Below are 15,671 nucleotides of genomic sequence, written 5' to 3'. Positions count from 1 at the left end.
TGCTAGCTCGTTCCACACTCCTGTGAAAGTGTTACTACTTCGACTGTCTCCTTCACATCGTCTGATGCCGCTTCACGCCATCCGCGCCTCCTGCTTCCATTTGCTGTTCTCAAGTTCGAAGAAGGTCTTAGCGCAATGTATGTATCGAATCCGTTTTCGTGCCCATCCGTCGTAAAAGAAGGTTATCACGAGTGTCTCGGTCGTATTGAAGAACTTGATCCCGCGCGTATAAATACTTTTCCTGCCACGCCTACTTCATTAGACGTTAATGTTATCAGCTCTTGCAATATAGCGACCGCTTCGACACTACCCGATGATCTTCAACAAGCTATTGACGCCGATCTTCCACCCGCGCAACTCGATCAACTCTCTGCCCTTCTACGGAGCTTCACTTCTGCCTTCGACCTTCCTCATACTGCTCTGGGTCGCACGCCTGTCGTTACGCACACAATCGACACTGGTACAAACGCACCTTTACGACAGCGTCCTTATCGCGCGTCGGCATCTGAGCGCCAAGTCATTGCTGATAACGTGCACGATATGCTTCGCCGGGGCGTCATACAGCCATCAAACAGTGTGCATGGGATTCTGCGGTTGTTTTGGTCACCAAGAAAGATGGTTCCATCTGGGTTTGCGTCGATTACCGTAGGCTAAACAAGATCACGCGCAAAGACGTCTATCCTCTGCCACGAATCGACGACATCTTCGAATGTTTACAGGGAGCCGAGTATTTCTCCTCTTTGGATTTGCGCTCTGGCTATTGGCAGGTGCCAATGGCGGACGATGACAGCTCGAAAACTGCCGTTATAACACCTGATGCCTTATACGCGCTCAACATTATGCCCTTTGGCCTTTGCAATGTCCCGGCTACTTTCGAGCGCCTCATGGACACTGTTCTTTGTGGACTCAAGTGGCAGACCTGTCTTTGTTATCTGGGTGACATCGTTGTTTTTTCTACCGACTTTTCTTCTCACCATCTCCGCCTAAAGCATGTCCTCACGTGTCTCGCCGACACTGGGCTTCAGTTGAATTTGAGGAAGTGCCACTTTGCCGCTCGAAAACTCACAATTTTAGGACACATAGTCTCTAAGGACGGCATTCTTCCCGACCCCACCAAACTTCGCGCAGTTGCAGAGTTTGCGAAGCAAGCCACCCTGAAGCAGCTCCGGAGCTTTATCGGCCTCTGCTCCTACTTTCGACGTTTCATCTTGAACTTCGCCTCTATCATCGCTCCTCTGACCCAGCTCCTTGCCGGCAGCTCCGACCTTTCAGCCTGGACTCCGGCCTGCGATAAAGCATTCGACACTTTACGCCGCCTTTTGGTTTCGCCTCCCATTCTACGCCACTTTGATCCGACTGCGCCTACGGAGATTCACACTGACGCCAGCGGTATTGGGCTTGGTGCCGTCCTTACCCAACGTAAGCCTGGTTACAGCGAGTATGTTGTGACCGTTTTATGTTGTGACCGATCACCACGCTTTGTACTGGCTGGCTTCTCTGAAGGACCCATCCGGTCGCCTTGCTCGCTGAGCTCTCCGTCTCCAGGAGTATGATATCCATGCCATTTATCAATCAGGTCTGAAGCATACGGACGCGAATGCTCTTTCCCGCTCGCCATTGCCTAGTGATACCTCGTCTGAGCACGTCTGTTGTTACCATTTGTCGACTATTTCCACTGCCGACATGGTTACCGAGCAGCGGAATGACCAGTGGATCAGTGAACTTTTACATTTTCTTTGAAGTCCTACTCCCGGTCGTTCATCCAAAGCGCTCGCTCGGCAAGCGCACCGCTTCTCCATTCGTGACGGACTTCTCTATCACCGAAATTATTTGCTTGATAAACGGAAGTGGCTTCTACTCATCCCGCACATATAGGAGTCGACATTTGTGCAGCGTACCATGGTGACCCACAGCGTGCCCACGGTGGCGTATTGCAAACCTACACGCGCCTACGTCTGTGATTTAATTGGTGTGGAATGTACCGTTTTGTACGATATTTTGTGCGCGCTTGAAAATCTTGTCAACGCCGAAATGCTCCACAGAAGTCCCCTGTTTTGTTGCAGCCGTTACTCTTCAGCCGTTCAGCCAGAGCATCTGACACGCGTCCTCGGAGATACCTTTCAAGATGTGTCCGATCTAAGCCGCTTCGGACATTACTGGGTCGACACGTTTGCACAGGTCAACGATGTCCTCTATATAACTTGTGAATGACTCTTCGGCATGCTGTATGCGCTCACGCAAGCGTTGTTCTGCTCGGAGTTTGCGAACTGCAGGACGGCCAAACACTTCCGAAAAATTCTTCTTAAATGCAGACCAAGATGGCAGGTCTGCCTCATGGTTGCGAAACCAGAGGTTCGCCACGTCGGTCAGGTAAAAGATTACGTTACTTAGCTTAATAGCGTCGTCCCCTCTGTTATAACTGCTGAAACGTTCATACGCTGACTACCAGTCGTCGACGTCTTGGTCAGCCGTGCCACTGAAGAGGCATGGATCACGCTGCCGTAGAACGCCAGAACACAGTACCGTGGTTGGTAGGGGCGCCGATGTCGAGGTGGTCTCGTCTGGCATGGTGGAAGCAGTGGTCAACGTGCGGCTTCTAAGTTCCAGGGTGGATGGGAACGCACCCAGCACCTCCACCAATTGTAGGGGTGTGTTTATTCAGATGGATATAGCCGCTCAGGAGGAACTCGCAGCGAAGCGTCAGGCTTGGCGAACCAGCAAGGCAGCGACCAACTTCTTCGTCCTCGAGCGCGCCAGCGCGCGATGCATGGCAGTGGCTAAGACGAAAATTACCACACTACCTTTCCCCCCCGGGTAGAGAAGGAGCCATCCTGGCGACTTATGGAGCCGACAGAACAGACGGATCGTAGTATGGCTTGATTCGGTTGACATGAACTGTTTCGCGTCCACGGCGGCGCAGGTCCGCAGAGGGCGTAACAGGCTCAACTACGTAGTTGACAGGAGATGTTTGCTGGAGGACTCGGTATGGACCATGATATCGAGAAAGAAGCTTCTTTGAAAGGCCCGTGGTTGTGGCAGGGACCCAGAGCCATACCAGGCAGTTAGGTGCATATGTAGAAGGCTCGCCGGTGTCGCGGTTGTGTTTTTGTTGCCACTGGTTTTCTGTTGTAAGCGAACGGGCGAGCTGACGGCATTCTTCTGCGTACTGGGCGGCGTCCGAGAGTGGCGTCGATTCAGAGACATCAGGGCGGTAGGGAAAGAGCGCGTCCATTGTACAGGTTGGCTCGCGTCCGTAAAGAAGAAAGAAGGGAGAGAATCCAGTGGTGGTCTGTATCGCAGTATTGTACGCGTAGGTTACGAAGGGAAGAGCTTGGTCCCAGTTGGAATGAGCGTCGTTGACGTACATCGCCAGCATGTCACTCAAAGTACGATTGAAGCGCTCGGTCAGGCCATTCGTCTGAGGGTGGTAAGAAGTTGCGGTGCGGTGAATATGCGGCATTCTTTCAGCAGTGCCTCAAGAGCTTCGGACAAGAAAACGCGTCCGCGGTCACTGAGCAGTTCCTTCGGAGTTCCGTGGCGAAGAATCAAGTTGTTGAGAAGGAACAAAGCAACGTCTCTAGCGGAGGCAGAGGGTAACGGTGATGTTTCAGTGTAGCGAGCAAGATGGTCTACTGCCACGATAATCCACCGGTTTCCAGTGGAAGTAGTAGGAAGAGGGCCATAGAGATCTATGCCAACGCGGTCAAACGGACGAGCAGGGCAGGGTAACGGCTGCAACGAAACAGGGGATTTCTGTGGAGTTTTTCGGCGTTGGCAAGATTCGCAAGCGCGCACAAAACGTCGTACAAAGCGGTACATTCCACGCCAATAAAATCGCAGACGTAGGCGCGTGTAGGTTTTCAATACGCCACCGTGGGCACACTGTGGGTCACCATGGTACGCAGCACAAATGTCGGCGCGGAGATGACGCGGGATGACTAGAAGCCACTTCCGTCCATCAAGCAAAAAATTGCGGCGATAGAGAAGACCATCACGAATGGAGAAGTGGTGGGCTTGTCGGACGAGCGCCTTGGATGAATGACCGGGAGTAGGACTTGAAAGAAAATGCAAAAGTGCACTGATCCACAGGTCATTTCGTTGCTCGGTAACCATGTCGACAGTGGAAAGAGTCGACAAATCGTAAGCACAGACGTGCTCAGACGAGGTATCACTAGGCAATGGCGAGCGGGAAAGATCATCCGCGTCCGTATGCTTCAGACCTGATCGATAAATGACATGGATGTCATACTCCTGGAGACGGAGAGCCCAGCGAGCAAGGCGACCGGATGGGTCTTTCAGGGAAGCCAGCCAGCACAAAGCGTGGTGATCGGTCACAACATAAAACGGTCGGCCATACACATAGGGACGAAATTTACCGATGGCCCAAATAATGGCCAAACATTCCCTTTCTGTGACTGAATAATTGGACTCTGCTTTCGTCAATGTTTGGCTGGCGTATGCCACCACATACTTGCTGTAACCAGTCTTACGTTGGGTAAGGACGGCTCCAAGCCCAATACCGCTGGCGTCAGTGTGAATCTCCGTAGGTACAGTCGGATCAAAGTGGCGTAGAATGCGAGGCGAAACCAAAAGGCGGCGTAAAGTGTCGAAGGCTTTATCGCAGGCCGGAGTCCATGCTGAAAGGTTGGAGCTGCCGGCAAGGAGCTGGGTCAGAGGAGCGATGATAGAGGCGAAGTTCAAGGTGAAACGTCGAAAGCAGGAGCAGAGGCCGATAAAGCTCCGAAGCTGCTTCAGTGAGGTTGGCTTCGGAAACTCTGCAACTGCGCAAAGTTTGGTGGGGTCGGGAAGAATGCCGTCCTTAGAAACTACGTGGCCTAAAATAGTGAGTTTTCGAGCGGCAAAGTGGCACTTCTTCAAATTCAACTGAAGCCCAGCGCCGGCGAGACACGTGAGGACATCCTTTAGGCGGAGATGGTGAGACGAAAAATCGGTAGAAAAACTACGATGTCGTCCAGATAACAAAGACAGGTCTGCCACTTGAGTCCACGAAGAACAGTGTCCATCAGGTGCTCGAAAGTAGCCGGGGCATTGCAAAGGCCAAAGGGCATAACGTTGAACTCGTATAAGCCATCAGGTGCTATAAAGGTAGTTTTCGAGTGGTCATCGTCAGCCATCGGCACCTGCCAGTAGCCAGAGCGCAAATCCAAAGAGGAGAAATACTCGGCTCCCTGTAAACAGTCCAAGGCGTCGTCGATTCGTGGCAGAGGATAGACGTCTTTGCGCGTGATCTTGTTTAGCCTACGGTAATCGACGCAAAACCGGATGGAACCATCTTTCTTGGTGACCAAAACAACTGGAGAAGCCCATGGACTGTTTGATGGCTGTATGACGCCCCGGCGAAGCATATCATCCACATTATCAGCAATGACTTGGCGTTCAGAGGCCGATACGCGATAAGGACGCTGTCGTAAAGGTGCATTTGTACCAGTGTCGATTGTGTGCGTAACGACAGACGTGCGACCCAGAGCAGTGTGAGGAAGGTCAAAGGCAGAAGTGAAGCTCTGTAGAAGGGCAGAAAGTTGATCGCGTTGCGCAGGTGGAAGATCTGCGTCAATAGCCTGTTGAAGAACATCGGGTGGTGTCGAACCGGTCGCTATATCGCAAGAGCTGAGAACATTAACGTCTAATGAAGTAGGCGTGGCAGGAAAGGTATTTACACGCGCAGGATCAAGTTCTTCAATACGACCGAGACACTCGCCGCGTAGCAGGACGGATGGGCACGAAAATGGATTCGATACATACATTGCACTAAGACCTTCTTCGAACTTGAGAACAGCAAGTGGAAGCAGGAGGCACGGATGGCGTGAAGCGGCCTCGGACGGTGTGAAGAAGACAGTCGAAGTAGTAACACTTGCACAGGAGAGTGGAACGAGGGCAGCAGAAAATGGAGGAATGTCTGTGTCATTGGCGACAAGGAGTTTTACAGACCGGGTAGGAACGTCGCACAAGACAGTATCACACACAGGAAAAAAGGCAACTTCCGCGCGGGCGCAGCCAATAACGGCACGATGAGTGGAAAGGAAATCGTAGCCCAGGATGACGTCGTGTGAGCAGTGAGCCAGTACAATAAACTCGATGGTGTATAAGACGTCTTCGATGAGAACACGGGCCGTGCACGCTGCTGAGGGATGAATGCGCTGGGATGAAGCGGTGCGAAGCGAAAACTTGGGTAGTGCGGTGGTCACCTTGCGAAGACGACGGCAAAGAGATTCACTGATGACGGATACGGCAGCGCCCGTGTCAACAAGAGCGAGTATTGCGACACCGTTGACGAACACTTGTATTACGTTTGCGCGAGAAGACGGAGGACTTGAAGAGTTCGAACCAAGCGCAGTTGTTGCCCCGGGAACTGCGACTGTTAGTTTCCCTCAACAGCGCCGGTAGAACGTCGGGGAAGCGGGATGGTGAACGGCGACGAGGGGAAGATGATCGGCGAGAGGTATACGTTTGATTGTCCCGAGGAACGAACTCGGAACCGGGTTGAGTTCTCGGCGAGGGCTGGTCGGCGTCGTACGAGTAGTTCCAGGGGTCAGGGCGAGAAGGTGGAAGGCGTTGGCGGCAAAGACGGGCTACATGGCCCGGCAGCCCACAATAGTAGCAAATTGGCCGGTTGTCTGCGGTGCGCCAAGTGTTTGTAGGGCGTTGGCGTACGCTTGGAATAGGGACATGGAACGCCGACCCAGGCGATGGCGAAGGATGGTTGGAAGGGGCGGCCTGGTAGGAAACAGGTGCGGTTGGCATTAGTGGCCTGGCCGCAACTTGGGCGTACGTTAGTGGTGCCGTTACTTGCGCTGGCACGGGGCTGGTCGGCAGCACTGGGCTGGGCGGGAGCACGGAACTGGGCGAAAGGACATCAGCGATATAGTCTTGCACGGCACGCCGTATGGTAGGGGCCAAAGACGGAGCCATGTCAGGAACAAGGCGACCAGTGTCTTGTAATTAAGGGACCAGGGATAGCTGGCGGGCGACCTCTTCGCGAACGAAGGCTTTTATCTGTTGAATCAAAGGGCTGTCCTCGGATGAAGTAGAACCACCCAGTGCTAGTGTAGAAATGGTGTCGTCTCTAAAACCGGACCGCCGGGTAGAAGCGCGCTGCTTTCGAAGCTCGTCGTAGCTCTGGCAAAGTTTAATCACGTCACTGACGGAGGCAGGATTTTTCACCCAGAGCATCTGACACGCTCCCTCGGAGATACCTTTCAGGATGTGTCCGATCTTAGCCGCTTCGGACATTACTGGGTCGACATGTTTGCACAGGTCACCGATGTCCTCTATATAACTTGTGAATGACTCTTCGGCATGCTGAGTGCGCTCACGCAAGCGTTGTTCTGCTCGGAGCTTGCGAACTGCAGGACGGCCAAACACTTTCGAAAAATTCTTCTTAAATGCAGACCAAGATGGCAGGTCTGCCCCATGGTTGCGAAACTAGAGGTTCGCCACGTCGGTCAGGTAAAAGATTACGTTACTTAGCTTAATTGTGTCGTCCCATCTGTGATAACTGCTGACACGTTCATACGCCGACAACCAGTCGTCGACGTCTTGGTCAGCCGTGCCACTGAAGAGGCATGGATCACGCTACCGTAGAACGCCAGAACACAGTACCGTGGTTGGTAGGGGCGCCGATGTCGAGGTGGTCTCGTCTGGCATGGTGGAAGCAGAGGTCAACGTGCGGCTTCTAAGTTCCAGGGTGGATGGGAACGCACCCAGCACCTCCACCAATTGTAGGGGTGTGTTTATTCAGATGGATGTAGCCGCTCAGGAGAAACTCGCAGCGGAGCGTCAGGCGTGGCGAACCAGCAAGGCAGCGACCAACTTGTTCGTCCTCGAGCGCGCCAGCACGCGATGCATGGCAGTGGCTAAGAAGACGAAAATTACCACACTACATTTTATATATATATATTATGAGCCCTGAACGAATCTTCTTTCATTTATACATACCATGATATTCTTCTCCCTCTTGTATGCTTGTACATGCCATCACCATCGTCCCGCGGCACCGGCTCCGGCACGCGCTTGGGTCTTCTCCGTCAGATTAAACGCTGACACGGCATACCTTGCCTCGCCTTCCCGACCTAAACACTAAATACATTGCTTCCTGCCACATGTGCCAGCGTCGTAAGTGGACGACTTCTTCGCCCGCTGGCCTCCTACAGTCTCTTCAATGTCCCGCCACGCCATTCGATGTAGTCGGCATCGACTTATATGGTCCTCTACCTGTCTCCGATTGGGGTAACCATTGGATTATAACAACTGTGGACCACCTTACACGCTATGCTGAGACGGCCCCTGTACCGACTGGTTCCGCTGAAGAGGTAGGTAATTTCTTTTTGCGGTCAATTGTATTGCGTCATGGCGCTCCTCGGGTGCTTCTAAGTGACCGCGGAACGGCCTTCTTATCAACAGTCTTATCCGAAGTTCTTCGTGCGTCAACCACCCTCCATAAGACAACCTCAAGCTACAATCCCTAGACTAACGGGCTGACTGAGCGATTTCATCGCACCCTATTGGATATGATATCGATGCACATCACACCGGATCATCGAAATTGGAATACTGTTCTACCATTCGTCACTTTCGCCTATAATACTGCAGCACAGCGGACTGCCGGTTACTCCACAATTTTCCTCGTTTTCGGCCGTCCTCCCGCTACAATCCTCGACACTTCCTTCTTCTCTACGCCCGACTACTCCGCATCATTAACAGCCCAGTTCTTATCCCGTATGGCCAGATGCCATCATCTTGCCCGCCTCAACACAGAAGCGTGCCAGCAAGACCGCAAGAGTCGCTACGATTCAAAGCATCGCGTGGTCTATTTTAGTCCTGGTGACGAAGTACTGCTCTATACACCACTGCGCACCGCTGGCCTTAGTGATATATTTCAGCAACGCTATTTTAGTCCCTACAAGATCATCAACCAAACTTCCCCAGAGAACTATCAAGTCACACCTGTCGATCCCCCAGCTGATCGACGTCACCGTGGAACTGAAATTGTCCATATATATCGCTTGAAGCCGTTTGTGCGCCGCGGTACAGCGGTTGGTTAGGAGCGGCCAGGCTGTACGCTTCGACCACCCGGGCAGATTGTGTGAGCCCTCCATGGATCTTCTTTCATTTGTACATACCATGATATTCTTCTTCCTCTTGTACATACCATCATCATCGTCCCGCGGCGCCGGCTCCGGCACGCGCTTGAGTTTTCTCCATCAGATTAAATGCTGACACGGCATACCTTGCCCTGCCTTTATGTCCTTACCGTCTGGACCTGGCCTTCTTTCACAATATATATAATGAGGCCATTAGTCTGGGGACCTGACCTTCTTTCACAATATATATAATGAGGCCATTAGTCTGGGGATGATAGGCGGAGGTGGTTATATGAATAATGTTGCACTTGGTGAGCAAGGCTTTCACAACGCCACTCACGAAAACGCGTCCTCTCTCGCTGAGCAGCTATCGATGTGCGCCGTGGCGAAGAACAAATCGCTGTAAAAAGAAGGAAGCTACTTCTGAAGCTGTGGCAGATGGAAGTGTGGAGGTTTGTGCATATCTCGTCAGATGATCAACCGCTACGATAGCCCAGCGGTTGTCGGTGCAGTGTAGGGAAGCGGCCAGTACAAATCAATGCCGACGCAGTCAAAAGGACATGGTTGGCAGGAAATGGCAGAAACTCTCCAGCAGAACGTTCAGGAGATGGCTTGCGACGTTGGCAGGTGAGGCATGAGCGAACGTACTTGAGTACGAAGGTGTACATGGTGCGCAAGTACTAACGCAGCCGGAGAGGAGTGTGACCGGATGGTGGGTCAGCGTGGAAATAGTCACATATTTGGGAACGTAGCTGCCGGGGAATAACTAGAAACCACTTGCGGCCATCTGCGCTGTAGTTGCGGCGGTAAAGGAGGTTATCGCGAATGGCTAAGTGGGAAGCATGGCGGCGGAGAGCATGTGATGGAGAAGCAGCTGTAGGATTATCCAAGAATCTTGCCGCTGTGCTAAAGGCATGTCATTGATGTGATGCGATGGTGAGGCGGCAGCGTAATGTAAGGGGGCAGCGGGAAAGTGCTTCGGCGTCGTGATGCTTTCGGCCGCAACGGTAAACAACGCGGATATCATATTCCTGAAGGCGAAGAGCCCATCTTGCCAGCCTGCCGGTCGGGTCTTTCAGTGAGGAAAGCCAGCAAAGTGCATGGTGGTTAGTCACTACCTCAAAAGGGCAGCCATAGAGGTAAGGACGGAATTTAGTAAGAGCCCAAATAACCGCTAAGCACTCTTTTTCAGTAACAGAATAATTGGATTCAGCCTTCGTGAGTGTGCGGCTAGCATAGACGATAACGTAATCAGTGCAACCTGATTTGCGCTAATCGAGCACTGCGCCTAGACCAACACCACTGGCGTCCGTGTGGACCTCGGTAGGCGCTGTGGGGTCGAAGTGACGTAGGACAGGCGGTGCCGTGAGGATGCATTGTAAAGCATTGAAGACATGGTCACACGTTCGCGACCACGACGAAAGGTCGGAACTGCCGCACAGAAGTTCTGTCAAGGGATAAGCAATGGAAGCAAAATTTCTAATAAAGCGGCGAAAGTAAGAGTACAGCCCGAATAAACTACGTAGATCATTTATGGAAGTCGGTGTGGGAAAGGCTGCTACGGCCCAAAATTCGGCAGGGTCTAGAGGCACACCTTATTTGAGACAACTTGGCCGAGAATGGTTAGCGGGTGGGCGGCAAAAGGACATTTTTCAAATTCAAAGGCAGTCCGGCATCAGATAGGCAGGTCAAAACGCGCTTCCGACGGTAGTGTCAAAGTCAGGAGAAAATACGACAATGTCGTCGAGGTAACAGAGGCATGTCTTTCACTTTAGGCAATGCAAAATGGTGTCCATCACGCGCTCAAATGTTGCTGGAGCATTAAAAAGGCCAAACGGCATGACTGTAAATTTGTACAAGCCGTCGGGAGTTACAAAGGCAGTTTTGGGGGTCATCAGCCGCTTCCAGGGGAACTTACCAGTAACCAGAAAGTAAACCTAGAGAAGAGGGCACGGACAGCTTGCAACGGCAAATGAAAACAAATTAATCTGGAAACAACGCCTTTCGAAGGCATTTATACGAAGTCAAAGAAAAAAATTAATTTCATATATGACATACTATTTATAATACAACGTATTTATGTATTCTTAAGAAGTTTTTTTCCGTGACCATTTACTGATTGAACTGCCACTACGCGCATTACGATTGAATACAAAACCGAAATAACGTATTAGCGGACGCTCGTTAGATTGTGGGCGCGTTGAACTCAGGTAATGATGCTAATCACTGCTATCATCATCATCAGCCTGACTATACCAACTGCAGGGCGAATGCCTCTCCCATATTTCTCCAATTACCCGTATCTGTGCTGGCTGCATCCACTTGACCCCTGCGAACTTCTTAACCTCATCCGAGCAGATCAGATATAACTGACCGAGATATCAAAACTAATCAATAAGCGCAAGATGGCAGATATAAGGAAGTATCACATGGAGAAAATTGGGCATAGGCAAACACAAGATGCGATAAGGGACAAGGTGGGCAACGTCATCACGAATATGGACAAGATAGTCAAAGCAGCCGAGGATTTCTGTACAGATCTCTACAGTAGTCAAAATAGTCAGGGCCGTAATGAGATTGCCGGTAGGAAAAAACAGTCAGGCATTCAACCAGTGACGAAGGACGAGGTCAAGAAAGCATTAGAAATTATGAAAAGGCGGAAATCAACTGGAAAGGACCAGATAACTACAGATTTGTTGAAGAACGGGGGGAGATATCGTGGTAGAAAAACTGGCCACCTTGTATATGCAGTGCCTGGTGTCATCGACGGTACCGGAACCATGGAAGAATGCAAACATTATCCTCATTCATAAGAGAGGGGATGCTATGGCCCTTAAACATTACAGACCAATCAGCTTACTGTCTGTTATGTATAAGGTATTTACTAAGCTAATCGCTAATGGAATCAGGACAACCTTATACTGCAACCAAGCAAAAGATCAAGTAGGTTTTTGGAAACGGCACTCTACTATCGATCATATCAATACCATCAACCAGGTGATAAAAAATTCTCGGAATATAACTAGCCCTTGTACATAGCAGCATTGATTACGAAAACACATTTGACTCAGTAGAAACAGGGGCGGTGATGCAGAAATTGCTAAATCAGGGGGTAGACGAGCCGCACGTGAAAGTGCTGGAAGATATATATATATATATATATATATATATATATATATATATATATATATATATATATATATATATATATATATATATATACACGCTGCACAGCATCCATAGTTCTGTAAAAAAAAGTAATAAACTTCCCATAAAGAAAGGTGTTAGGCTAGGAGGCTCGATCTCCCCAGTACTATTCACAGTATACTTAGATGAAGTATTCAGAGACTTGGAATGGGAGCAGTTAGAAATTAGTGTAGATGGAGAATACCTCAGTAATCTGCCATCTGCTGATGACATTGGCTTGCTAAGTAACTCGGGGGAGGAACTGCAAATAATGATTGATGACCTAGACAGGATAAGTAGAAAGGTAGGCTTGAAAATCAATATGCAGAAGACTAAGGTAGTGTTCAACAGCCTAGGGAAGAAACAGCAGCTTGTATTAGGTAGCAAAGCACTGGAAGTAGTAGGTTAATAAGCCTACTTAGCACATGCAGTAACCGCCTAATCCGGACCTTGAAAATGGAAATAGCAAGAAGAATAAGACTGTGATGGAGCTCATTTGGCAAGCACTCGCAGATTACGACTAGCAGCTTACCTGTATCGCTCAAGAGGAAAGTATACGACAGTTGCATCTGACCTGTACTCACCTATGGGGCTGAAATGTGGAGGTTAAGCAACAGGGTTCTACTTAAGTTGAGCACGACGCAGAGGGCTATGGAACGAAAAATGGTAGGGGTAACATATAGAGATAGGAAGCGTGCAGATTGCGTCAGGGAAATAACTCAAGTTACTGACTTTATAGTGGAAATCAAGAAGAAGAAATGGGCATGGGCAGGACATGTAGTGCGAAGAGAGAAAAACCGATGGTCGCTTAGGGTAACAAACTGGATTCCAAGGGAAAGAAAGCTTAGCTAATCACTTACGTTCCTGAATATCTGTTGCTGTAGGCGTAGCAGCAGAAAAGGACGATTTAAGAAATTGGAACTGAACAAAATAAAAATTTGTTATAATTATTTTCCCAATTTACTTGTCATCAACGTGGATGTTGCTGTTATTTGACATCCACCGGGTCATTACAATGACCGACAGGAACAAAATTTTTGTTTCCCGTCCTAAACGTGCGCTCATAACGCACAATATATAGGTTGTTGTTTTTTTATGCACTTCATCTATGTTGAATATGATCACTGCAATCACGTTTCAAATCTTGGGATTAGAATTACTAATTCCCAAATCGAGCGTGTCAATTACAGACTTGCAAGACTGTAGTGTGTATAAGTACATAAGTAGGTAGGTAGTAATAACTTTGCTAAAGGACCATCAACCGAGTATTTAAAGCATCGTGACTTTGTGAGCAAGGATCTGTTTAAATATTTTTCTTTGGCCTTGCAATCGAGCAGATGTAAGGTGCACCATTATGTTTAGTGCCAGATACAAGCAGGTGGTGTGGAGTAAGAAATTTTCCAAAGTTTGTAATGCAGTCTTTGAGTCTGTGAATATACATCATTTTTAGGTGGTTGCAACCCAAAGGGAAAAACACCCAGGGAATGACGTTAGTATTTTTTTTAATTCCGTGAATTTAAAAAAAATCTCCGAAAAAATTCACTCAAAGGATTCGAACAGTTGTTTCTGTGCTGAGGTAGCTAATGTTAATTCATTACAACACAGAGGCTCTGTTTTTAATAATTGCCAGCTGAAACGTTCTAGCTTCATTTCGGCTAGCACAACATTAAAATCTCAGTGATCCCAAATCACCAAGTTCAGCGCCTTCCATTGAGGCGAATCTTTAAGCGTACTTTCTGAACAATTGACTCGACATGTTTAAACCCCATCTTCGTTTTCTAGTACCATATTGCAGTTGTGTGACATATCATTCCATACATCTACTGGGAAAGAAACGTATGTCATATAAGCCAAGAGGGAGTTGTTTTTTTTTTTGTCCACTATAGTACATCCCAGAAAAATATTTCGTCTCCGCGGTGCAGGAATGCATGCTATATTGTATCGGCTTCTTGCAAATAAAAAGCTTTTCGTCAATGGTACGAATATACCCCTTTTAAGATGAAAGATCTTAATGGGGAGTGTACCTGTGTAGAGGTTGAAGAATTTTTTAACAGGTGGTAATAGCGGCATTTTCTTTACTCGCTTAAGCTCATCCTCTCCTGGACCTGCACAAGATGGTAAACGTGACACTGCCAAGAGAAGCATTCTGTCAATGACGAAAAATCCTGATACCGCTCAACGGAAGCGACGGTAATGACGGGCTTTATATGCTCTCTTATTCTTTTAGGTAATAGTTCCGCTATTTGTCACCAGTTGACACTGCTCAGAGGACCGTACAGTTGAGATATCGGAATCACGCGTCGCAGCCACTTGAGTAGCCGTTTTCCTCCGGATTTAGAGAGACCGGTGTGAATGTCCTTTTCTCTTAAGGTGTTCTTGAGGTCATGTTAATATATGCTGGTCGGCACGGCAGGCAGCGTCAAAAACAGAGCGTCTTAATAAGGATCGTGATAATACAAGATCGCTGCTTTCATACCGTGCTTCCAATGACCAAAGAACGTTCAAAGCTGAACTCACTGTTCCCAAGTCGAATGACGTCTGTACTTTAGGCAGTCGGTAACAATACGTAAACGCATCTGGTGCAATAAAAATTCCACTTGCACATGGTCGTTTCCTGCCCAATACCCACAAAATGCGATCGCTATGTCTTTTGAGTGACTGGCGGGTGAATGCGTTGGACACACAAATAACATACTGGTGCCAATTGTTGCGAGATACCAATGATCAATCTATCACTATCTATTAGTCGCCTTGCTTGTGCAAAACATCTCACGATGGAACAATCTTTATGGCGTGTGGAAAAATAACACTCCAAACATACCGCACATATTTTTTAAAAATGTATAAATATTCAAAAAAGACAGGCAGGTTTATCAATCATGGTGGGACGTACAGGCGTTGAATTTTTGCACGCATAGTAATCTGTGCTTCGGGTAGGGAAGCTCGTACATTCCAGTTTTCAAAGTACCGACTTTCCAAAGGCCTATAGATATTTCAGCTCAAAGCAATTGTACAGTCACCTACTTTAATTATAACTTACCAACTAAAGGGCTTATAGTAAGTGTAGCGTTCGCATCCGTGCCGGTTCCTGGTGATAAGGTAGCGGCCTTATAATCATAGTTCCTGAAAAAGTTAAATTGGTTCACAGGAAGGGAAAGGCACAGTAACTGTCACACTTGCTCTGTGGACACCCGAACCGCGCCGTAAGGGAAGGGAGGAAGGTGGGAATGAAAGTGAAAATGGCATTTTAGAGCATCACTAAAGGAAACCTTCTTAAGAGCATATTAGACAATATGTGCACGCTCTATTTGCTCTTTCCAGGAGTGTTATCTATTGATTCACCAGAATAGAACACAGCATAAGAACGGGCGTAAAACTAGAGGG

The 15,671-nt window shown here is 48.9% G+C and overlaps 1 protein-coding gene across 1 annotated transcript in view; it reads right to left on the bottom strand.

Moving 5' to 3' along the window:
- Window positions 1–15,671, bottom strand: part of LOC146177300 (uncharacterized) — a 78,478-nt gene that overhangs the window by 32,471 nt on the left and 30,336 nt on the right. Inside the window, exon 4 of the mRNA XM_084581516.1 lies at window positions 15,328–15,410. Coding sequence (XP_084437642.1) covers window positions 15,328–15,410 — 83 coding nt within the window. The remainder of the gene's footprint in view (window positions 1–15,327; window positions 15,411–15,671) is intronic.

This window comes from Amblyomma maculatum, chromosome 10, assembly GCF_055883805.1.
Source record: "Amblyomma maculatum isolate TAMU_Amacu chromosome 10, ASM5588380v1, whole genome shotgun sequence".
Lineage (NCBI taxonomy): Eukaryota > Metazoa > Arthropoda > Arachnida > Ixodida > Ixodidae > Amblyomma > Amblyomma maculatum.
The sequence above is the reverse complement of the archived record's forward strand: the minus strand, read 5'-3'. Positions and strand labels throughout refer to the sequence as shown.